At 45.5% G+C, this 23,323-nt stretch overlaps 3 protein-coding genes across 3 annotated transcripts; all 3 read right to left on the bottom strand.

Annotated features, from left to right (window-relative positions):
• Positions 1-8,512: 8,512 nt before the first annotated feature.
• Positions 8,513-11,101, bottom strand: rpl10a (ribosomal protein L10a). The gene is made up of 6 exons (XM_036533395.1): positions 11,063-11,101; positions 10,248-10,319; positions 10,052-10,132; positions 9,500-9,648; positions 9,033-9,205; positions 8,513-8,721 (listed from the first exon to the last, which is right to left on the bottom strand). Exons 1-6 carry the CDS (start codon positions 11,065-11,067, stop codon positions 8,551-8,553), a joined length of 651 nt encoding a protein of 216 aa, XP_036389288.1. The 5' UTR covers positions 11,068-11,101; the 3' UTR covers positions 8,513-8,550.
• A 558-nt stretch (positions 11,102-11,659) lies between these two features.
• fance (FA complementation group E) lies at positions 11,660-15,855 on the bottom strand. The gene is made up of 10 exons (XM_036532775.1): positions 15,644-15,855; positions 14,823-15,462; positions 14,634-14,678; positions 14,491-14,547; positions 13,900-14,043; positions 13,688-13,811; positions 13,326-13,401; positions 12,924-12,990; positions 12,583-12,708; positions 11,660-11,801 (listed from the first exon to the last, which is right to left on the bottom strand). The coding sequence occupies exons 1-10, from the start codon at positions 15,853-15,855 to the stop codon at positions 11,697-11,699; spliced, it is 1,596 nt and encodes a 531-aa protein (XP_036388668.1). The 3' UTR covers positions 11,660-11,696.
• Positions 15,856-17,503: 1,648 nt separating this feature from the next.
• On the bottom strand, positions 17,504-23,029 carry mkrn4 (makorin, ring finger protein, 4). Its single transcript, XM_036533669.1, has 8 exons — positions 22,798-23,029; positions 21,800-21,928; positions 21,289-21,563; positions 20,547-20,722; positions 19,308-19,552; positions 19,031-19,141; positions 18,601-18,718; positions 17,504-18,271 (listed from the first exon to the last, which is right to left on the bottom strand). The coding sequence occupies exons 1-8, from the start codon at positions 22,866-22,868 to the stop codon at positions 18,122-18,124; spliced, it is 1,275 nt and encodes a 424-aa protein (XP_036389562.1). The 5' UTR covers positions 22,869-23,029; the 3' UTR covers positions 17,504-18,121.
• Between the last annotated feature and the right edge of the window lie 294 nt (positions 23,030-23,323).

Below are 23,323 nucleotides of genomic sequence, written 5' to 3'. Positions count from 1 at the left end.
AAATGCGGAAAATGCCACAGAATTTGATTTACACGCCCATGTAGGTGCGCTCGAAGTATTTCCGTTTTTCTGAAGGCAGTGAGATGGTTTAAATTGATAACCCAGACTGTAAATTCAGTGTCACATGAAATACAGTTAAACGGATTCCACATACATTTAGGAAGTTGAATCATAGATGCTTTCGACACAGAGGAGGAACACAGTTTGGTGTGTAGACGTGTAGACGTGTGTTTAGACGTTAAGACGAGCAAGAAAATGCCCGGATTGCTAAGTTACAGTAATCAGTTATCATTGACTTTACGTGGTGTATTGGTACGCGATGAATCAAATCAGACAAATGAGAAATTGCAGGTATGTGCTGGAAACGATTTTGTCACGATTTAATTATTTTTTTTATAGAGCACGTTTAGGATTTAAATGTTATTTATGACTATTCCAACAGCAATGCAAACAGAACACACACCTGATATAAACGTAAATAATTACGTTCATTGGAAATGAAGTTAATTGGAGGAAATGTTTAAAATAGAACATTATATTTATATTGTTCTTCAGATGCATATAAATAAAGATAACAAGAGGGTCCCGATAAATAATACATTTTATTTCTTCAATGCATATCCATGTCTGTCCATTATGCATTAAGGCCTTTTCATTAAGTAATAAATGGCAAGGTGTCCACCTCCGTGTTAGCTGTGCACTGTAGCACCTAAGTGTTGCACCTGAACAAGCTGTGAACTGATCTCAGATATTTTGGCTATTTACAATGCATTGTCAAGCTCCACGTTATGTGAGAAAATCGTCATATTCATTTAAATGCAAGGCCATGGAAGCAATTAATTGATTATTCTGAAGTGCCTTAATTAACAGTGAGATTAAACCTGATGCCGAAAAACTTCAGTTATGCAAGAGTGGTCGCCAGGACTGAGGCATAAATGTCCCCAGGACATTGCCATAAACCCCGCTGAGGTTACTTTATTTAGTCCAGAATTCTAACCAGTTGTATGGCAGTGCCATGTCCTTTTCTGGATGTAAACCATGATAAATAAACATTGCCATAGGTTCAGGACCAAACCTGTTCATATTTTCCACCATTTTCATACATTAGTAACTTAATCCTCTGGGAAAAGAAATAACAGTAAGCAAAGAGATGTAGTCAATACATGCTCTCCCACCCACCCACTCGATGCACGTATACCCCTGTATTTCATGTGACACAAAGATCCAGACTCTAAAAATTAGACTGAACTAGCTGGAGATCCCTTATATTTAAAAGACTCAAGAATCTGTAAGCCTCCAAGACAGCCTTGATATGATAAACCTTACATTTTCACAAGTTAATGCAGTTCAGTAAGAGATTTATTGATCAGCGTGTCCTGACATGATCTGGCACATGAACACTGACAGAGAACAGGTTGCTTTCATCACCCGGTTTAGCCCTGTTTCATTTATTAAGTATGTGAAATATCTCTGCCTGTTCACAGGCAGCTGTTGGACATTGGCCATATCCAAGAAATAATCAGGAACCTTCCTCAGCCTTCAAACTGCTGTCTCATCCAAGGGCCTTGTAGGGGTTCACATCCAGAAGATTGATCCTCGCAGACGCCAGAAGAAGATCCCCAAGAGCATCACAAAGGCAAGTGTCAATACATAAAGCCAGAAGAGAACCAAGTGGCAGTGTGACATCCAAGACACCAGGGGGCACTGTTCAGACATGACACACCTACAGCCACAAGGAGAGATGGTCACCTACATGCATAGGCCAGGAGATTTAAAAAAACACAAGGAGGCAAAGTGTGTGAATAACATACAGTTCACTCGTGGGTTCCTTACGGACGGTCAGCTCATGCTCCATCTCAGACACTTCATCTGTGGTCATCTCCCTCCCTCCTCTGCCCCTCCCTCTCCTCAGCCGCAAGGGGTCCTGCAGTGGACTGAAGAAAAGGTGAATTTACAGACAGTTATTCAGCCTGAGCCAACCAAAGGCGCACACACACGCACGTGCACACATATACACACATGCACCCTTGTGCACACACACACTGTTCAGTTCTTGTACAAATCAGCAAGTCAGAAAGTCTTCCACATCTCACACAAACTGTCAGTGTAAATATATTGCAAAACCCTCGCTGAAAGTGATACAAACACACAGCTGTACTAAGGTGAACATACTCTAAGATACAGAAAAAATAAAGTCTCCAGTTGAGCCATAAATAAAAGCAAGTTCATCCTTTACTTTTATCCAATGACCAAATGTAAATGAAACCTCTCTTTAGCACGATATTTCAGAGTAAGAGCATAGTGACACCACTTGAGCCGTCAGCTTGGCCAGAATGATCAGCTAGCACAACCTGTGTGGGCACAGTGGGTCATTCTCTTCTGGGGCACATGCAGGGGTTCCTGTTTTGGGGAGAGGGCGGGGCTCAGGTGCTGCCTGGGGCAGGCCACTCCCTGATAAGTCCTGTCCTTGGTCCACATGTGGCCTAAAGAGAGACACACATTTGAATGAATCAGAAAAACTCCCATGTTTTTCATCTCTGTTTAGTTGCTCAGATGCTTCACCTTAAGTTAGTGTTAACTAGCAGAGCAGAGGAACCTCCGTGTATTCTGATTTTAATTCAGTTCGGGTATTTATGCGTTTCGTAGATGGGCCAGGTTACTTTTCAAATATTACTGATCTGCTTTTGATATCAGCAAGTAAAGTCCCGCACTGTAAAATGAACACACTTTGGTGTGTCAAATTTATTTTGTTTAATTTGTGCTTCTTAAGTCAATAGTGTCAATTAGTCAATTATTTAAAAAATTAAATTTAAACTTATTTTACGAAGAAATGGACATTTTTATGATGGGTGTTTTAGGAGTGGACCATGCTTTAGAGTTCAGTTTGAAAAGTAACTGCCATACTGGGTGCCATACTAGCTGCCATGCTAACTGTGCTCCATTTGGAAGGTGTAACAGCAGCGCTGCTCTCTGGGTACCTCTCACAGAGCTGCTCGCTGGCTTTGGCCTGCTGGTTGCTACTCTCCTTGCTGTCTTTGGTGCCCTCCAAATTCCTTGACTCTGTGCCCTGGGGCTGTAGGAGAAGGATCATAAGACAGTGCCATGTTTGACAATGACAGCTGGGCATTACCACACTGTGTGTCAGTAAAGGCCAGTCAGAAACTGTAGCCTTCGGTTAAAATGCCTGATGGGGCAGGTGAAGATACACATGGGCCCTGCCCACCCTGACCACCTACAGATCTTGGCCTGAGCAGTCTTCCTTTGTGTGTGTGTGTATGTGTGTATGTGTGTATGTGTGTGTGTGTGTGTGTGTGCACCTGCGTGCATGTGTGTGTGTAAAAAGACTTGTTTCATGCATTTCCATTCAAGGTGATAGTGTCCTGTGCTGTCAGAGCTGTAGCATTATTGTAGCCATTCCCACCTTGGCCTGTTTCGCAATCAGCGCGACACTGATCCTGCGACGTGTGGCCTGCTGAGAGAGAGACGGAGAGCAGGAAGAGGTGAGAGGACACATATTTTCATATTTACGTAGTCATCTGTTTTTGGGGGCAGGGGTGATAGCAGCAGGTGCAGAAGGCAGATGCACAATATTATGCTCAAAAACTGGTCCTCCTCTAGGTTATTGCAATTACTGTACCACACAACACTCTGCTATCACACAGAACTACATTTTATTATAAAGAGGTATGTAGTCACCTGCTGTGAGGATTTGGCCTGCTTCTGTCTCATCTCACCTTCATCTGCAATGAGAGATTTTTCAAACTTCATGAAAACCTTCATAAAAAAGACAATTTCCAAAACGGTGTCACATGGTAACAAAAAGAGAGGAATCTTTGTTTTTAGCTGCAGAATTTACATTATATTCATTTAAATTATATTCAATTAATTCGCTAGGCATTAGTAATGGAGCCGAGTCCTCCACACCACCAGGTGGCAGGGCATGCCTCTTGGATCACTGAGCTGCCGGTTGCGGCTACTCCTCTGGAGCAGCTTCCTGGTCTCCTCCAGCTCCGCTCGGTCTCTGGCATGACGTCGTTTCAGGTTCTCCACATGGGCCACCATCAGATCCACTGCGCGACTCATCCGAGCTTCCTGAAACAATGAAACTCAAAAATTCTATTTTTGTAAAATAGATACCTTTCTATTCCATATGCCATACAGGGAAAAGTACTCTAATGCTAGAATAATGGTACAGACAATAACATATGTTCCCAAACTAATATATAGCATTGTTAACCGTAGTTAACAGACGATGGCATTATAGGCCTGTCTCTGTAGTGGCTCTTTATGGTGCTTCACTGCGTCCTGCTTACCTGATGCACGGCGCCCAGCACTTCCGCTGTGCTGGCAATCCGTTCCACGGTGCCTCCCAGAATGCTCAGACAGAGCTCCAGCCTTTGCATGATCTTACTGCGCTTGCTGTCCAGACACAGCGCCTTCAGGGACTAGAGTTAGACACACACAGCATCTTCAGGGACTAGAGTTATACATGCACAGTGCCTTCAGGGGCTAGAGTTAGACACACACAGCGTCTTCAGGGACTAGAGTTATACATGCACAGTGCCTTCAGGGGCTAGAGTTAGACACACACAGCGTCTTCAGGGTTGAGAGTTAGACACACACAACACCTTCAAGGACTGGAGCTTGACAGACAGTCAGACAGCACACACATGGGGGCTGAGACACAGACTCACAGGTCAGCAAAGTGTGAGCACTATGTCACACCCACAGGTTGTGTGAGGATCCAGGGGCCTGCAGGACTTGTGTCTTCCCTTCCGTGTTTAACTCTTGCCACCCCACACCCCCTACACACCTGCAGGATTTCTCTGCCACGCTCCAGCTCCAGGTGGATGTTTTCCTCGGCCAGGTTGCGGGCGTGCTCCTCGGCCTGCAGGCGTTTCTTCAGGGTGTACTGGTCACAGCGGAAGGCCAGAGTCAGCTGGGAGAAGGCAAGCTGTAAGGGAAAGCAGCGCCGTGAGAAGCCACATCCTAAAGAGGGATACCTGATCCAGCAGGTCCAGCAATGCATCAAATCAGTGAAGAAGAGAGACTCACCTCTACCTCATCTTCTGTCATCTCCACACTGAGAGAGAGAGAGAAAGAGAGATAAGACAGAGTCAAAGACAGGAGTCACAGCACAAACTCCATCCCTCAGCAGTGGTGGTGTCTCTGCTGTAAACCGTACAGAGCCCCACCTGTTCAGGCCTAGCCTCTCCAGGATGGACATCTCATCCCAGGATGCTGCCATCAAGTCCTCTTGGCTGGACTCTGTGGAAGAGAAGCCATTGCTTAGGACCTCAAGGCCTCCAGGATTCTGCTGGTTTCTCTATGGTGTGCATGACACAATGTACCTTGCTCACTGTCCTCCTCACTGTCACCCACTTTTGTGACATATTCACTGGGGTTCTGCCCCACTTCAGAGTCCTGAAAGAAACATGCATATGCCGCTCAAGATGGCGACATGTCAAGTTTCCTTGCAAGTATCCCTTTTAACATACGATAAGATAAGATAAGAAATACTTTGGTAATCCCAAGGGAAATTTGAGAAGGTTTGAGAAGGTACTGTAGTCTACCAGGAGACTGCAATTAGACTGATGTTGAAATCTGATACAATGGTACTGAGGAAGATTCAGGCAATTAATCAAAGTAAAGACAAAAAAGTATTTATTAAGTAAGCCTTTCTGACATGTATTAATAAGATAATTTTCTGAAGGATGGCCATACGTGGTGTGTTAGCATAAAGGTGGCTGTAACTCACCTGGGCACTCATAGCAGACCTGGGCAGCTCCTGGAATGAGAAGGTACTCCAGCCACAACCTGGCGGGCACAAGCACACGTTTGGTATGAGTGTTCCTACAGCGACTTGGTGCTCACAGGTGCTCCCGTCCCAGGCTCTGCTCAAAGTGAATGAGGTCGGACTGTACCTGGTACAGCTGTGACAGTGTGGCTCCCCTGTGGCTCCTCGCTGCAGAATAAATCAACAGAACCACTTACTGCACACTCATTCAGAGGCCCATTTCACAAACTGGATGCAGAATATTTTTATTGCTTTGAGGACATGTTGCCATTTTCCTGTATGTGTTAGAAGCGAAGGCTGTAGGATTACCCAAATACCGATTCCTCTGAGGTCTCCTCTGTTTCCAGTTGCTGCAGCTCAGCAGTCCTCCCCTGTTAACCAAAGGATCGGTGAGACCGGTGCAGTTTCATTTCAGTATAAGCATGATCCCCTGTGTCGCGGGGCAGACACACGCAGTGATGTATCTCCCTGCTAGAACAGTGCATGGCTCTCATTCAGCGTGACAGAATCGGGCCCAGTCACAATCTGCTCAGGTTTGTTTGCAGACTTACAGATACTGATCGCAACACCACCCCCACCCACCCGCATACGTGCTGATACCTGTGAAGGGGAAGGAGGGGCATGGTCAGGGGTCTCGGGGTCCTGGACGGATAGGGAGGGGAGGGAGGAGAGGGACTGAGAACGTCGGAGGATTCCATAGGAACGAGAGGCAGGGAAACTCATGCTAAAGCTTCGGTACAGAGAGAGAGGCATTACTCACACTACTCTTACACAGTGAGAGGGGGGGGACAGACCTACATTTTTTACATTTCTTCTATTAAAAAACAGATCAGTGTCAGGATTCTGGTGTTTCCTGAAGAAAAATTTAATCATTACACCTTGAACAGGCAAGGATCAGGGTTTAAGTTCATGTAACTCACATCTAAAACATACCCCTCTGAGGACCACATTCTTAATTTCCTGCCATATGGTGCTAAATATTTCACAGAGGGATTATCAATGGTGATGCAGTAATGCTCACTGAATCAAACAGCTGCTGAATTTCAAAATATGAGTGAAAATGAAAGCTGCCCCCAACCCCCAAGCAGCTCATCTTATTGGTAAAGTAAGACACGAAAAGCAAAGCTCACCTGCTCCTATTCCTGTAAACTCAGAGGTTCCAGTGCAGTGGTCAGATCCCTGAGCTCCAAGGCCCAGATCCCAGGACTGGATTTGGAATTCTGGTTTCAGAGCAAGTGCAGATCTGTGCAACAGTATCCAGTAAGTCAGCGTGTCCTTCACCACATCCCTCTCACTCATTCAAACAGCAGCTGGTACTCTCCCAGCACATACACGTACACACACACACACACACACACGCACACACTCTAAGCCTATGTGGTCAGTAATATGCATTATAAGCTGCCAAAATACATGACTCTGTACATGGGCGGTTACCATGGCTATCAAAGTTAATCTCCATTATACCAGTAACACCCTTTTGCATTAAGGCCTGGAGTGTTAGTGGAGATATTAAATTCTGTATGTGAAGACGTAAACCAGGCCTTTCTCAGAAGACATGCAAATGCCAGTCTGTAGGAATGCGGAGAGGTGCATCGGTCTTACCATGTCCCATTGACGTACCGAAACACAGACCCCCCACAAGTGCTTAACTTTGCCGAGTAAGTGAGGAGCAAAGAACAAAAATCGAATGCTAAAAATGAGTCTCCTACCTTACCAGCCGCTGTCCTCCTTCTCTCTGCCCCCGCTATAAAAAAGCAGCTAATCCCATTATGAGAGAGCACCCTGACCAAGGCGTGAGCCGTAACCGGCTCAGACCGTGACCCCACCTGTGTGTGTGTGTGCGTGCATCTGTGCATGTGTTTGTGTGTCTGAGTGTGTGTAGGGCTCTCTCAGACGTTTGCAATGGGGGTGTTGAAAGGCATTGGGAATGACAGTGCAAGAGGAGTGCCACAGGTCACAAGCCAGATTCTGCATGCAGCTACAGGTACATGTGCATGCGTGCACAGTTCTTCCACAGCAACCCCACTGCACACTCACAGAGTCCTGAAGCAGCTTCTTAAATCCACTTGAACAACAACATCAGTCTACCGTGTACCCTCGGACTCCCATCACCCCTCTGCTGGCTGGCAGCTGATTGGCCAGGAGCACTGTCAGGTGATGAAATACAGACAGCATGTCTGGCAGGGTAAGACTCCACTCTCCTGGACACTGGGGAAATACCTGCCTATCCTGATCGCTGACGTTTTTATCCTGACTATACAATTCAACCATCCAATTTCCTTATTCACTTTTTACTTCTCAAAACCTTACATGATCATACTAAATTAATGACACAGATTAGCACTGACCTTGGCTAAATGGAGGTTCTTTGTAATAGGACTGAATTGGAAATAAAGTTGAGACTGCAAATAATTAAATCTTTTCAGAAGAAGAAACACCTTCAGAAGATCTTTCACAAAGACAAACCCATAACCCCCATATTATCAAATCTGTTCAAGTAAGCTCAGATGGAACTAAACCAAAATGTAAACTGCGGAGATTTACACAATATTTCATCTCAAATGGTGGATTTATGTGTTCATTCCCAGATGTTTAGAACAGAGCTCACGATACACTAAATTACACTTCAAAATAACACTCTGAGGAGCAAGTGCCCCCGGCTCTGACATCATTGGGCGGATATGACAGAGAGGAAACACACGACAACACATGTGGTTTTGGCAGGTTTATTTTTTAAAAAAGCAGGATGTCTAGTAGAGACGCTGGGGCTTGCCCATGGTGCTCTTGATATAGAGTGCACGCACGTTCTGCCAGTTCTTCTTGAGCAGTGACACCAGGAAGTTAACAGCCAGGTGGATGTTGTAGACCAGCTCTTCCTCAGTCATTTTCACATGGCCCACAGCCACTGCGAGGCACAGCACCTGCACAGGAGAGAGAAGGGGGTTACTAAATGTAACCAGTGAGCACCACAACTCTTAAAACTACAGTTAGGGTGCTCAATTAGATATGAAATATCTGGCACTAAATAGGAAAATCTATCTGTAAAAACAGGGCACAAAATTGTGTTTTGCATTTAGATTACTAAATGTAACCAGTGAGCACTACAACTCTTAAAATTACAGTTAGGGTGCTCAATTAGATATGAAATATCTAGCACTAAATAGGAAAATTTATCTGTAAAAATAGGCACAAAATTGTGTTTTGCATTTAGATTCCTGGTGAAAGCACATACCTTCTTCATCTGGAACTTGATGGTAGACTTGACCTCATCTACCTTGGTGATGAGGTTCTCGTTGTGGGTGAGCAGAGAGGGGAACTTGCCGGCCTTGTTCAGTCCCGGACCCAAAATACGAGGGATCTGTTTGATCAAGGACTCTGAGGCCAGGAAGGCATCGTACTTCTTAGCTGTGGGACAGATGGAAAAGGGAGATGTTTCAGCACTGAAACTGCCAGGGTCTCAACATCACACAGATCCAACTTATCAGAAGAAGTGAGGTTTCGCCAAGCCACAGCGAGGGTTTTCTTTTTCCACCTAACCGATGTCAGGACTTCCCAGCTTTTAAACATTGACTCTGCAGACCAGCTTTCATCACTACTCAAATACACTAAGTATTTGGCTAAGGTGTTTGTTTCTGTAGGTATGGGATACTGCAGCAGGGGAAGTCCAGGCAGGTGGAAGCGTTCTGCGTGGCAGCTCACCCAGCTTCTTCACCAGCTTCTTGTTTTTGTTGAGCTTCTTGAGGGCCTCGATGTCCATGTGTGGGAGGTCCGCTGCCTTGGCCTCGTCACAGTGCTGCTGGTCTCCGAGGATGCACATTGAGAACTTGGGCCTGGGAGTGGTCTTCAGCCTGCAGGGAGGGGAACGCAGAGACGCTGGCACATGGCGGGGCAGGACGGGATGCCCGACTGTGCCTGCCCCAACAAGGCAAGACGGAAACGTCTTACCCACTTTGGCTCGGCTGGCTTCCTGTCGGGACTCCACCAGCGACACCATTCAGACAAAATGGTCGGCTCAGGGGAACAGGGCGAGCCCCGCCTCCCCTCATGTTTTAAGACCCAGGGCAGGGGTCTGTTTGCTGCCCCCCCACCACTCAGGGGGGTCAGTCAGACTACCCAAAACTCTTCAGTGCCGCCTGCCCCACACATGCCCGACGGGTATATGGGGCCTAAATGTTTAAATCTGGTGCCAAAGCAGGGCGAAGCCAGGGTCAGATGGGGCGGGAGGCTGGGTGACACAGGAAAGGGCCAAACCTGACGGTGCCGGAGAAACGCTTGTCCTTCTGGGGGTCATAGTTCTTCAAGCTAATCTGGAGCTCCACTGTTTCCACAAACCTTTGAGTGACAAAGACAACCATTAATCTCGCTGGTGTTACAGTGCAACTAATAGCGGCTGCTCAGAGTTACTCCAGCAGCGACATGCGATGCATGTAACGAAAGGCGTTCTTACTTGCGTGGTTTGCTGAGGGAGCCCTGCTGGACCTCGCGTACCGCCTCATACAGCGTGTCTCTGGAAACCTTGCTGTGGGACGACAACAGACGTCACTTTTCATTTCACTTAACATTTCACGTCAGTGCTGCTATACCTGCACATGTTCAGTATTAAATCCTGAATCTATGCAGGTATAGCAGTGACCCAAGTATGTGATTTTTATACAAATGTCTTGTGGCTACCATCACGACAATGAAAAGCAGCCATCAACCTATGCTGCCGTCTTTGACGTAGCTGGCACCTGTCTCGCTTGCTAGCAAGCAACTTTGTATCCAAAGTTATTTGATGCGTGCACATTGCCTAGCACTAGAAATTCTGAACTCTTGATGACTGGTAAGGCTACAGGCTATTTAGGTAATATTAACTTAAACGTGGCCACGCTCAAACAAAGCAGCGCAATCTGCTTAACGTTACAGTACGGATACATTATTAAATAATTCTACCCCATCAGCTCTTGAATTTATACAATGTCTTATGCATGATATTATAATGTATAATATCTTAACTGCGTGTAAATGTTATATTCCACGCTCGATTCTGTAACATTAAATTCGTTAAAAAGAAAGCGTGTCACAGTCCGGTCATTGTAACGGAGTCAGCCGGCATTTCTCTATGGGGAAACTGACATTAAGCGAAAATTAAAATAGTTAGACTTTCCATTACTTTGAAAATAACCGCCTCAATGAAAGCTAATAGCTACTAGAAAGTACACATCACGGAAAGAAGAACGGGATTTGTGTTGAAATGTTTTATAAAACACGTTGTCGTCTTACCTCATTTTAGCTTCACGTTCCACTCCACTCGGACCGAAAGAGGGCGAATCAACGGAAGTAACCAACATATATAGGTCCATGTGACGTTCATATGGTTTCCCACCGCAGCCATATTAGTAGTGGCGTGCGTGCGACTATTTTCAAGCAGTTGTAGACATTCCAGTCACAATTATATACCAAATACTATCATTTGAAATTGAACAATTGAGATACAATTTGACAGAACAACAAATTGCTCTCAAGTTACCAGTTACTGGCACCTGTCAACCATGGAAAGTTACTTTAAAGCGAATCCATGCTGTCCATGTGTAGCAGAGCTTAGCACATTATATTTGTTTTGGTTGGTTTTTCATTTTGGGTCGATGTTAAAAGATCATAGATCATCAAGAAATCTGTATATATATTGTATATAACAAATAAAAATATACAATTGCATATTCAATTTTTCCTATACATGTAAAATATAATACCCAATGCTTTCAGTGGTCTCCATCTCCATTTATTATTTTACAGAAACATTTACACATCAGAATAGGTGCTTCAATCGTCCTTCAACAACATTGATGCAGATTCAACAGAAGCCCATCAGCAAACTCCTCCAGAATGCACTGCAGCTCAGCAAGTGTCTGGGCCTTCAGGAAGCACTGATCCTCTTCAGGGCGGCCTGTAGGGACTTCTTTAAGAAAGTGTGGTTCTGTGCCAGGCAGGAGGACAGGGCGTGTGTGTGTGCTGCATTCACCTGGAGAAGGCAGATGCAAGCAGGACAATCTCAACCACTGTGTGCCGAGTCAGCTCTTTGAGGGCTCCGCTGTGAGAAGCTGCTCCCAGCCACAGACTAAAGCCTATACTGTGCACATAGACACAGATGCTCCACTTTCTACTATGACAACGTCCTCAGTGTCAGCTTTCTGGAACTGGAGATTCTGTTTGAATTAATCATATCCAACGCAAAATGAAAAGTTCTTTTTTATTATTTATGTTCACTCTCTCAGACTGCTAACGTTGCTTCGTAACATTGTTATGTAGATGTCAGCTCTTCAACGGCAAGCTCCACATATAATCACACAGGGGGGTGAGAGAACGGTGAGAGCTGCTTCAGAATCCTCGGGGGGGGGGGGGGGGTTCACAGTGTTTCTCCTGTTCTTCACCATACTGATGAAAACAATATAAAACCGATGGACAGGAGTGAAAGAACAGTGTGGGAGCACTGAGCAACTCGCACGGCTTCGGTACATGGTGAGAACAGTTAGTATTGAATGGTCAAACTCAGATGGTTTTGGTACATGGTGAGAACAGTTAGTATTGAATGGTCAAACTCACACGGCTTCGGTACATGGTGAGAACAGTTAGTATTGAATGGTCAAACTCAGATGGTTTTGGTACATGGTGAGAACAGTTAGTATTGAATGGTCAAACTCACACGGCTTCGGTACATGGTGAGAACAGTTAGTATTGAATGGTCAAACTCAGATGGTTTTGGTACATGGTGAGAACAGTTTGTATTGAATGGTCAAACTCACATGGCTTTGGTACTTGGTGAGTACAGTCAGCATCATCTTGGAGAACCTCATGGAACTGCTGAAATGAGGTGCTTGTTGGCTCAGCTGGGTGATGAAGAGGGAGAATGTCTCCTCACTAAGCTCCAGCTGCAGACGGGCAGACCAGTACTCAATGTAAGTGCAATGCACAGAATCCAAAAACTGGGAGGACGAGTGACCGCATGTCTCACAAGTCCCAACATGGACACGAGTATCTGCGTACTTATTTCTCCAGACTGCTCTTAGCTCACCCGTAACTTCAAAAAGCCTTGATACCAAACACCTGGGAGTCAGGAGAGTGACAGCAGCTAAATGCGTCTCACCTTAGACTCCAGCAGGGTGTGGATCACAGAAAGCATGTCCTCACTCCACGGCACTGCAAGCACTTGCCTGCAAGAAGGCAAACATCACATATCACCACTGGCAAGCTTCCCATCTGGTGATGGGCATTCAGCTCAGTTCATGTGTCAGACACAGGGGAACATACTCCTATGGACTGCCTACCCACCAAAGGGAGATTATATATCAAAACATGCCCCTAATGTGGGAAAGGAAGCCCACAGACGTAGTGCTGGCAGTACAGGGAGTGCTGCTCTTTCTGAATCCCCTGCTTCAATGTTCATGAAGCAGCCACAGACAGCACATTGTTCAGGCCGGCAGAACATGCCCAGTGGAAGGGCTACCTGTGGTTGGTGGTGTTAAAATACAGCGGGTAGAAGACTCACCCAAACACCAGTATCTGATGATGGGGCTCCAGGCAGGCCTCTATCAGCTTGCAGAGCAGCTCAGCCCGAACATTGTCTGAAAGACAGACAGGGAAAACAGGGACACAGGAGACACAGGAGCGTCACACTCCCTGACATGCTTTTCACAGTGTGGTCATGGCATACAGAAACCAAGAGGATTATTGATTCAAAAAAGAGGAGGAGATCAGGCCTGCAGTAAACATCTAAAAGACCACCTGCAAATTAAGTCAAATGACAAAACACAAAGTCTATAAGCTTAATTTCCTGTTTACAGTCCACATGAACAATGGATAGGATATAGACACTGGTTTACAAGATGCCAATGAGCATAAAAATCTCACCAATATGCCTCGCCTCTAGGACTGGGCCAATCAGAGAGGAGCACGTTGCTCGGGGGTAGCGGCTGCACAGTGATGTTGTGGCCGTAACCAAGCAACGGGAAGCAGGTTCTGACAGAGAGAGAATCTGGAGGGTGCAAACGAGGGACGTATCAGTGCAAGTGTGTGGTGTAACCTGAGGGTTTCACACAACCACAGGCAGGAAGGTGCTGTACCTTTTTCAGGAACAGCGTCCCAATTATGTTGGCAGCCGTGCTATAGCTAAGATCAGGAGACACCTCCAGCAGGGAGGTGCAGAATTGTGGCAGAATCTGCTCAGGAAGCTCAGACAAATGTAGAATGCTGCAAAACAGCTCCACCTACAGGGCAAAGTAGCAAATGATCCCACACAGGTCTCCTTTAACCCTCTTCATCATGATTAACTTTTATCTCAGTGCTGATTATAAGCAGTGATATGTAAAATAAACTGCAGCTATATTAGTCTACAATGCAACTGCAATGTCGCATATTGGTTATGGAAATGGACTTTTAACTCAATGGTGATAAGCTTGTATTTCAGATGGAACAACATTACTGTGCCTTTGAGCAAGGTAGAGGCTGAGGCTGTGTGCTCAACATTTAAACAATATGAAATGCAAATGGAGTGTGCCTCTATATCTTCAATAGCAATAGTGAGAGGCACAGTTAAGTAGCAGTTCCCTGAACAATTGATCATATTTCACCTGTATGCCACACACGTGGTATAAGAACTGACAACCCCTTGCTCACCAATGTTTACCTCGACCCCCATACATAAGCACCCTCACCTGGTGTGGGTCACAGTCATTCAACACCTGGAGGACAGAGGAGGATCCTCGCTCCCACTGTAAGAGAAACTCAGGCCATGTTAATGCCCAGAACTCACAGCAAACCCACAGATGTCAAATGAATCAGTGATTCTTTAACAGACACTCACCTCTGTCTCCAAGAGCTCTTTGATCTGAGAAATAGAGGCCTGAAAATGAGGAAAAAAAAGCCTGTAAAAATGAAGTTTAAGATCTCCTAAGGACTTGAAACAACCATGCATTTCACAGCTGAAGGCGCAGACACATTCTCCGTAAGACAAGGCTAATGAGAGCAGGTATGTTCAGGTGCTTACTTTAATGTGCTCAGGTAGTGTACCAGCAGAACCCACAGGTGATAGCTGCTGCGGGTCCACAGTGTCCGCTTTGGACACATTCTCTGTGTCACCATGCAGGTGTGCGTCCCCCAGCTCAAGGTCTTCGTCTTTTGATGATAACCCTTCCTCATTACCCCAGTCCATCCTCCTTCTCTTACTCTGGCTCCCTGCTCCTTCACCGTCCACATCAACATCAGCGTTCTCGCTCTTCCTCTTCCTCTGCACCTCAACACTCAGAAGCTCTGCCCCATTTTCGGAGGGGTCTAAGACAGCCAGAGGCTCCACCGAATTCTGGGGAGGGTCTGAGACAAACCCACTAAACCAGGAAACCCGTTCCTCTGCTCTGGCCCCATCGTCAGTCCTCAGAATCTCACACAGCTCCCCGAGTCTCTCTCTGCACTGTGGGGTGAACAGCGGGTTATTGATGGGGTCCTTTTGTCTCAGGTCTTGGCGTAGCTGTCTGAGCAGTGCCTGCATCCAGTAGTCTTCGCTGGCATCCTGACTCAAGCAATCCAGTAATCGTGTCAAAGCTGGGCGTGGCACCTCGGTGTGGGCCAGGTGAAGGAAGGACAGCAAATTACGTTTGAAGACAACAGGGAACAGGCATACCAGCGGCTTACTGCAGAGAACAACCCAATTAATGTTAATTATATAAAATCAAGCAGAGACTTTTCATGATTAAAAAATACCACTTACTGTTTAACTCACTCAACAAAATCTAAAACATAAGGAGGAGTACAAGACACAAAAACACAATAATAAGAGGAAACCCTGTCATGATAACGAAGTCTTAAACTTACAGAGTTAACTTAAGAGTGTCGCCTTCCAGACGCGGCTCGTCCTGGCACAAGGTGTCTAAACAGGTGTGTAGGAAGAGATCTGGTTCAGAGCGCCGCTGGCGATGAAACACCCAAAGCGCCCTGCGAACCGCACTACCGCTCAACAGCAGCAGCGACTTCAGCAGAAGCCTAGAGCGTCCGTCGAACCGCCGCAGTAAAGAATCCGTATCCATTCCATTAGGCCAATGATGTCTACAACAGCAGTATGATAAAATTCACTTTGTTCATTACGGTTTGGGTCAGTTACATATCATTCCCCATAAAGCAGCGAAAATAACCGTGACAATGAAACACGAATAGCTAGACTAGCTGGCTACCCTGTAATGACACATTCAAAGAGATTGTTTCATTGCTGAGGATAGCTAAGTATCCGTCAGTCCATCGTTTCAATCACGAATTTGGTTGATTAATTATTTCTTTCCATGTCAGCTAGCGAGCAAGCAAGCTAGTCTGGCTCGTAAAATATGAAGCTGTCTTCTCAAATTAGCATGCTACTTACACTTCCCTAGTTGCTGAGATCACAGTTAGTAGCTCTCTGGCTATCCTTGGCTTTCATTTACAAGTTAAACTCTTTACCTATTTTAGCTTGTTACAAAAAGTTTACGCAATTCAAACTGCGCGCAATGACGGCTACACAACAACACATCCGGCTGTGACTTTTTCTTCGCGGAAGTTGGGAACTATGCGGTAGCTTAGACCAATTAGAGAACACCGCGCGTTTTACCCGCAGAGAAAAGCAACACGTGGAATGAATGACAGCAGGATGCCAGGATAAGTTTCAATAGTGGATGAATACGTAACTTGCACTTCCGAACAAGATTCAGGCCTGTGTTCTGTGATTTCTATGCATTCTAATCAGGAAACATTCATGTAGTTTAACTGTACATTACTATAAGAACAAGAGCCAATAATAAGCTGCACATAATGTATTCTGAGATTCCACTTGCCATTGAGGTCTAACCGGAGTTTTAGCAATGAGCGAGATTTTAGCGTTTGGAGCTTTATTTCATCCGTGCACCACATATGTGTCCGTTACTTTGATTTAATCTATTAGCTCTGAATTCCTGTCTGTACAGAGTGGATGTTCTTTTTATTTGTGCACAGATCATTGTGTATATTTTGCTCTCACCACCAGATGAGACAGGGATGCACACCAATTTCACTCCATTTTAAGTACAGGCTCAGACTCATTCCTCTCCCCATGGCCCTCTTGGCATTGCTCAAACTCTGCTTCTCAGATATCAGAACTTCTCTGTATTATCAAAAATTAAACTTCCAGTGGGAATCTTTTCAATTGAAGACTTGGGCTAACACAATATCCTGCTTTGTTGAAAGTAGGTAACAATAGCGCAATCATCATTCTAAAACTAATAAACCCTTGAGAAATTCAGAAAATGACAACTAAAGTTGTGAAACAATGTTTTATTTGTTCCTTTAAGTGAATACAATAATAAAAGAAATAAAATATGACACCCCCGGTCACATTGCAGCACTGCATCCAGAGCTATGCCTGCTGGCAAACATGGCGTTCACTGGGCCACAGAGTTTCGGTTCCACACAACACCAGACATGAGCATAAAACGGTAGCGCCAAGAAGAAAACTGAGCAGGAAAACGAGAAGTCAGAGTATAGCTTTAGACAAACATAAAATTTTACTGCTGACCATACATTGTTTTTTTTAAAATCTCAGTTATGCAAAACGGCAAACTTAAGGTGTAACAGTATGAGTGGTTGTAGTGAAACCTGGTTCAAAAGGAGATAAGCGGCACAAATCTTCATGTAAAGCCTAGGTCTCCAATCACTCCCCCCCCCCCCCCCCCCCCCAAACTACAGCAAGTCAGTCCACATCAATGACAACTAGCGTGCAAGTTTGACAAATTGTGAAATCAATCATCAGAACCATCTTCAAACACGTACATAACCACCCAATAACTCAACTTGGTGATTGCAACAGCTAACTTAGAAGTGGCAACCATAAGTTCAGACCTGTTCACCATAACACTGCACCTCCGCTCATCTGCCCCCACCCCCCACCCCCCACCTATAGGGCACGCATCACAGAGCCCCGGCCTGCTGTCAATGTGTACTTTTCCCGAAGGTCATTTCATAGTCAAGGACATGAGCTGGTAACCACTATGACCAAGCAATGGGTCTGCTGGCCAAAGGGACCACCTTGAACAATCCAGTGTGGGAAGAGTCCAGGCAGTTGTTTTTACTTCAGAGTAAGGTGGAACCAGTCCGATGGAGGCCTGAGATCAGCCCAGGGTAAACTTTGCCACATGTGACTGCACTTGCTCCACCAGTAGCTTACTGACGTGGGATGATTAACATCATACATATAAAAACGGACTACAGAGTTTTTTTTCTATAAGCTACCAGAGGCAGTTCACATGTTAACGAGATCATTGTCTACCACCCCGAGGGCTGGTGAGGGACCACTCAGTCGAGGCCTCCATCTTCGGCCAGGTAGAGCTGAAAGTAGTCATCCTCATCGAGCACCTCATCATCGTCCAGCAGGGCCAGTGCGATGATGTAATGCAGCAGCTGCAGGCTGTCGCTGTCCAAGTCCTCCAGACTGGGCGTGCTGGTCTGGGGAAGAACAGCCATGACAACGTTTCCACCAATACAAAACCAGGCCTTTCCTGAGCCTTAGCTCATGATTAAAGAAAGCAATTTTTACAACTGCAGCCATAACCCCTCTGAGACCCCCGGTATGACCGTGCTCCCCGCAGCACAACGGGTACAGGGCCTTGCATTGCCACAGCACTCTTCATTATACGAGCTGTTAGTACAGAGCGGTTAGCCGCAGGCCCAGACTGAGCAGCCGAAGGACAAGCTCATGGCACCGCTGTGTCTGGGGCCGCTGGTTTCATACATTACAACAGTGAGTGGTAGGAGTCTCTGACTCAGCCAGTTACCACGGGAGGCGAGCGTCTGCGACGAGGCCTGTATCCGTTGGGCAGCTCGTGGCGGTAGATGCACTCAGACTTGAAGGGACAGCATCCGTTCCGCAGGAAGAAGTTGCAACGTATTTTACTAGGAAAAACAACAGAATGGTTTGCATTCGGTAAACTTAGCATCATTTTGTGCAAACAGGCTGAGACACATATTTTTTCAGAATGCAATCTAACTATATCTAATATGTGGAACAGAATTCATCTGCCCACCCCAGTATTTTTTTAATCCATAAAAATAGAAGGCATTTCACTCTCACTTGTCAAAAGTGACCTGCCTTCTATTCATAGTGAAGAGTCTGAATTGCCATAATGTTTCCTCATCTGTGAAATACAGCCAACATTCCATAGAACAAAAACTGAAGATGCACATTAACTTTGTTGCAAAACTAACCTTGTTGTGTTTTTGAAAGCAGTGATTAGTGCCTGCTTTGGTTCTCCCTCACTGACCCAGAACTTGCTGGGGATGTAGTAAGACGACTTCACCCTGCATTGTGGGCAAGCTCTGCAGAGGACAGAAAAACACCTCAGAGACTTCCTCCACTACAACAGTCAAATCAAGAATAAGCAGTGCATATCTGGGACCACCATTCTGTGAACCGTCTCCATGGAAATTTAAGGCCATATGATGTATAGTTTGATGATGGTGTCATGCCAAATCTGGTTCTTACTTTATGACGTCATCCTGGAAGTCTTTGGTTTTCCGCCAGGTTACAATGCAGCCCAGACAGAAGGCGTGGCTACAGTTAGGCAGTATACCAAAGCGCCGTTCCTGAGCTCTGGGTTTCTCATAAACTTTGTCCATACAGATGCCACACATCATGTCTTTGCTCTGTTGGTAGGCCTCCTCTGACCACCTGTTGCCAGAGACGGCAGCTGCTCCATCCTGCCCTGCCCCCTGCTGGCTGGAGGTCTTCTGTAGGAATCAAAAATGTCTGATGAACTGATAGAAAATCCTAGATCACCATTCAAATACCCGATCATTTCATTCAGACTCATCTGCATCCTGGTGTTTATTATAACTAGTTGTGCAATTACACAAAACTAAGTGAACATTACTCAATTAGATCTCTCTCCAGTCCTTCACAGCTGCTCCATAACAGATAACAGCTTGATTAGACTAAAACAATGACAAAATGGAGATTGATGAAGGACAACATATGAATATGTCTAGTTTTAGAATGGGTATTTAGTATATTGCAGGTGATTCAGAATACATCACATTTTTTAGTGAACATGAAAATATCTCTGTCTTCAAAGTATATTAAAGATGAAACAGGCTTGCTCTACAGGTTAAGGCTAGATTCATGTAGACTTCCCACAAGTTTTGCAATTTATTTACTAGAAAATGATTACCAACATTTCCCTGATTGTCTCTTGGAAAATTTAGCAATTCTCTTTGTTACATCGTAGCCTCTGTGCTACTCATGGCAAACTAAAGTAATACTAGTGTACCAATTTAGCTCAAAACAGCACAGTAGTTCCCATTTCAATAAGCAGGCTTTTACTTCCCATTTAACATGAGCAAGCATGTTTCTGGGTGTTGTTTACATTGATAAGGTGGCCTACTTCCCTTTGTCTCTCTGTGGCCCCATAGGGCACTGTACTTGGGATTGGCCATCACACTGCAGACCAGGTAGACCTCAAGCTTTTTTCAGGTGCGGCTGACCGAAAGCCAAGACCGCTCAGTGGAAACACTTCAGACAATACTGCTCTCTGCAGCTTAGTGAAGTATGAAGCTTGTTTTACCAAACACTTGTAGAGATTAAACTAAAACAAAGGTAATTGTGGGACATCTTTTAACTGTGTTTACTCCTGTATTAAGGACTTTTGAGGGTAGACAACACACAACACAGGGACCCCTCAAGACAAGAAGCACTACACAAGATGAGCTTCACTTCATTACGAACCACAAACGACGGCTTCCCAGCACCAGAGTCCTGCCTCCTGTCTCCAGCCAGCATCCCTGCTTCTGCCGGGGACACCCCTGGCCCAGGTGTGGGGGTGCTAGGTACAGCCCTGGAGCGATGCTGGCCTTCTCTCGGGGGGATATTTTGACTTGAGTGTTGTAGCTGTGACCACAAACCTGCACCCACAGGGAGGTAGCACACACCTTCAATATGTAGGTATTGAAATAATCACCCCATTTCTTCAAAACAATCATAGCAATAATCCAAAAAAGTCATTCAAAGCATTTGTTTTGATTACCACTTCATTGTAGATGGATCAATGAGCCTGAGTGCTGGTAAACAGGCACAAATGAGCAAACAATGAATTAAGATGCCCACTTAGCTAGATGTGTGTGTGAAACTTGAACCTAATTTTAAAAGAATAAATCAATGAATCCAATCCTCTGAAAGGGAACCAGGACACTACATTAGCTTGGCAGACACTCTTACACAGAAAAGCCTATAGTTTACATGTCACCCATTTAGAGATTGGGAAATTTACTGAAGCAATTCAGGTTAAGCTCCCTGCCCAAGAGTATGAAGCTCCCCCCCCGAAAATTTAAATGGAAACCTTTGGGCTTTGATCTCTGCTCTTTCCACCGCTGTGCTACTCATACTATAAACAGCAGCCATGACAGGACAATTTCAATCTGGCATGAGTGACCTTAGAGGAAGAGCTGGGTCACGACCTGGATGAGGTTACCTTGCTGCAAACACGGTCTTAGTGAGGCCTCGGCAGCAGTATGCTCCTCTTCCTCAGTGATGCCCATGGTCAGGCGATCAAAGCCGTGTTGCATAGCGACCATGCCGGTCACCAGGGGCTCCGACCCCCTGCGCGCCCCGCTGTAGGCACCCTGGGCCTGCGAAATGGAGGGCTCGGAGCCACGGCGGTCCAGCGGAGCACGGCCGTGGGCCACGGACGCCGACTCCCATCTACCAGCTGAGCTCCTAACACCTGGCTGAAGGATGTGCTGATACCTGCAACACACGAGCGCCTTCAACAAGACGAAAACCTGCGCCGTGCAATGCCTCTCCCACAGGTAGGTCTAATCATCACTCAAGAGGGAGGCTGTCCACATTCCAGAACACTTAACCATCTCTCTATTAACTGCCTTTCATAACCAGTCCATGCTCAGGTCACCATTTGCCTGACTGAAGAGCAGGGACCCCATCCAAAAATGGCCACCTTGATCTAGAAATCGAACTCTTCTCACCTGCAACGGTCTCCGAACCAGCAGTCTCCCTTCTGGAAATATCTGCAGATTTCTGCCGATGGCAACACTGGTAGCTCGTGTGAGAAGTGACAGCTGGCGCCGAATCTGCACGACCCTCGGATGAACTGTCTAAGAAAGAGTTTCAGATGAGCCAGGTACAGAGATGTGAAAGCGGTGCACCTGAACAACGCCGTGGACCACCACTGATTTCCACGTTTGCTCATCACTTAATCACAGAACAAGGGATCTATACAATTTAGAAATTTAGTGGAAGAATGCCTACTCCTTAACTCACACTCAGGAGGAGGAAATCTTCAAACTGAACGACAACGGACGAGATTTGTCAATAGGGAAACATTCTGTGGGCACCTACCTAGCCACGTCGCCATAATATCGTTAGCAAGCTAAGAAACTAATAAGAGAAAGTATTGAAAAGACCCTGAAACCCGACAGGGCTTCGGCGTATGAAGGGAAAAAGCTACCCATAAAGTGAATCAAAAAATATTTAAAATGGGCGCAGAGTAATCAGTCGGGAGACATTTCAGATAGTCTAAACCATAGCTAGTAGCATGACAGCTAGCAAGTCCGTCTAGGCAACTTAACCAGCCACATAATTCTTTACACAGCGCTACTCGGCTAGCTAGGTTGCTAGCCGACATTAAAGTTCCTGTTCCTAAAATTATTCAACCAGTTGGTTAGCTAACCTAACGAAGTTAAAATGTGTTGTCGCCAACGAACGAATGCAAAATACAGAACGTTGATAGCCAGTTCGCTCTATACAAACGATTTAAAATGGTTACATTCCTTAGCTAGCAAATCGCGTTCAACGTAAACAAGTCGCTGAGCGCATAATGTACTATGAGTGGAATCCTTTGTGTTTCGAAACCGGATGTAAACATCTCAAAGTAGGCGAGCGAGCAAATGTTTTCCAAAGCCCGTGTAATACGGAGGAGCGCTGAAGTTGCGTCGAGAACTCATAAACCCAGACCAAACCCTACCTGCAAGGTGTTCTGCCTACGTTAAAAGCGCGTTTGTTGGCATTTCTGTAGATAACCCCGTGTCGCTCCATCTCAGTTTTCGGACCAACAAGAACGCTCTGTATCTGTGCGAATGACACTGCAGAGCGGGCAAGACAGCGAGTCGGATACGTCACATCAACTTCCAACCAACCAGTAACGTCAGGGGGAAATGGGAAAAGTTCAGCTCCAGAACCGTAGCATGGAAGCGCACGGAAGCTAATGTGAGTTACCAGTGTTTTGTAGACAGCGGGTTGATTACTTTACGAATGTTAGATTGCTGCCACCTCCAGACACTACAGTCAATGAGCTGCCACTTGAAAGCGCAAAACAACGACCATGCTACCATCCATCAATGCAAATTTAATTTTGAACTGGTTAGATGGTTGTAGGACCCGTAGCAAACTAATGCGTTTCAGTAAAAAAAAAAAAAACATTTTGAACATTTGAATTTAGCGTGTATAAATTCAATTAGGAGGGTAACTAAATACTTTGATTTTTTTTTTAA

This window comes from Megalops cyprinoides, chromosome 7, assembly GCF_013368585.1.
Source record: "Megalops cyprinoides isolate fMegCyp1 chromosome 7, fMegCyp1.pri, whole genome shotgun sequence".
Taxonomy (NCBI): domain Eukaryota; kingdom Metazoa; phylum Chordata; class Actinopteri; order Elopiformes; family Megalopidae; genus Megalops; species Megalops cyprinoides.
The sequence above is the reverse complement of the archived record's forward strand: the minus strand, read 5'-3'. Positions and strand labels throughout refer to the sequence as shown.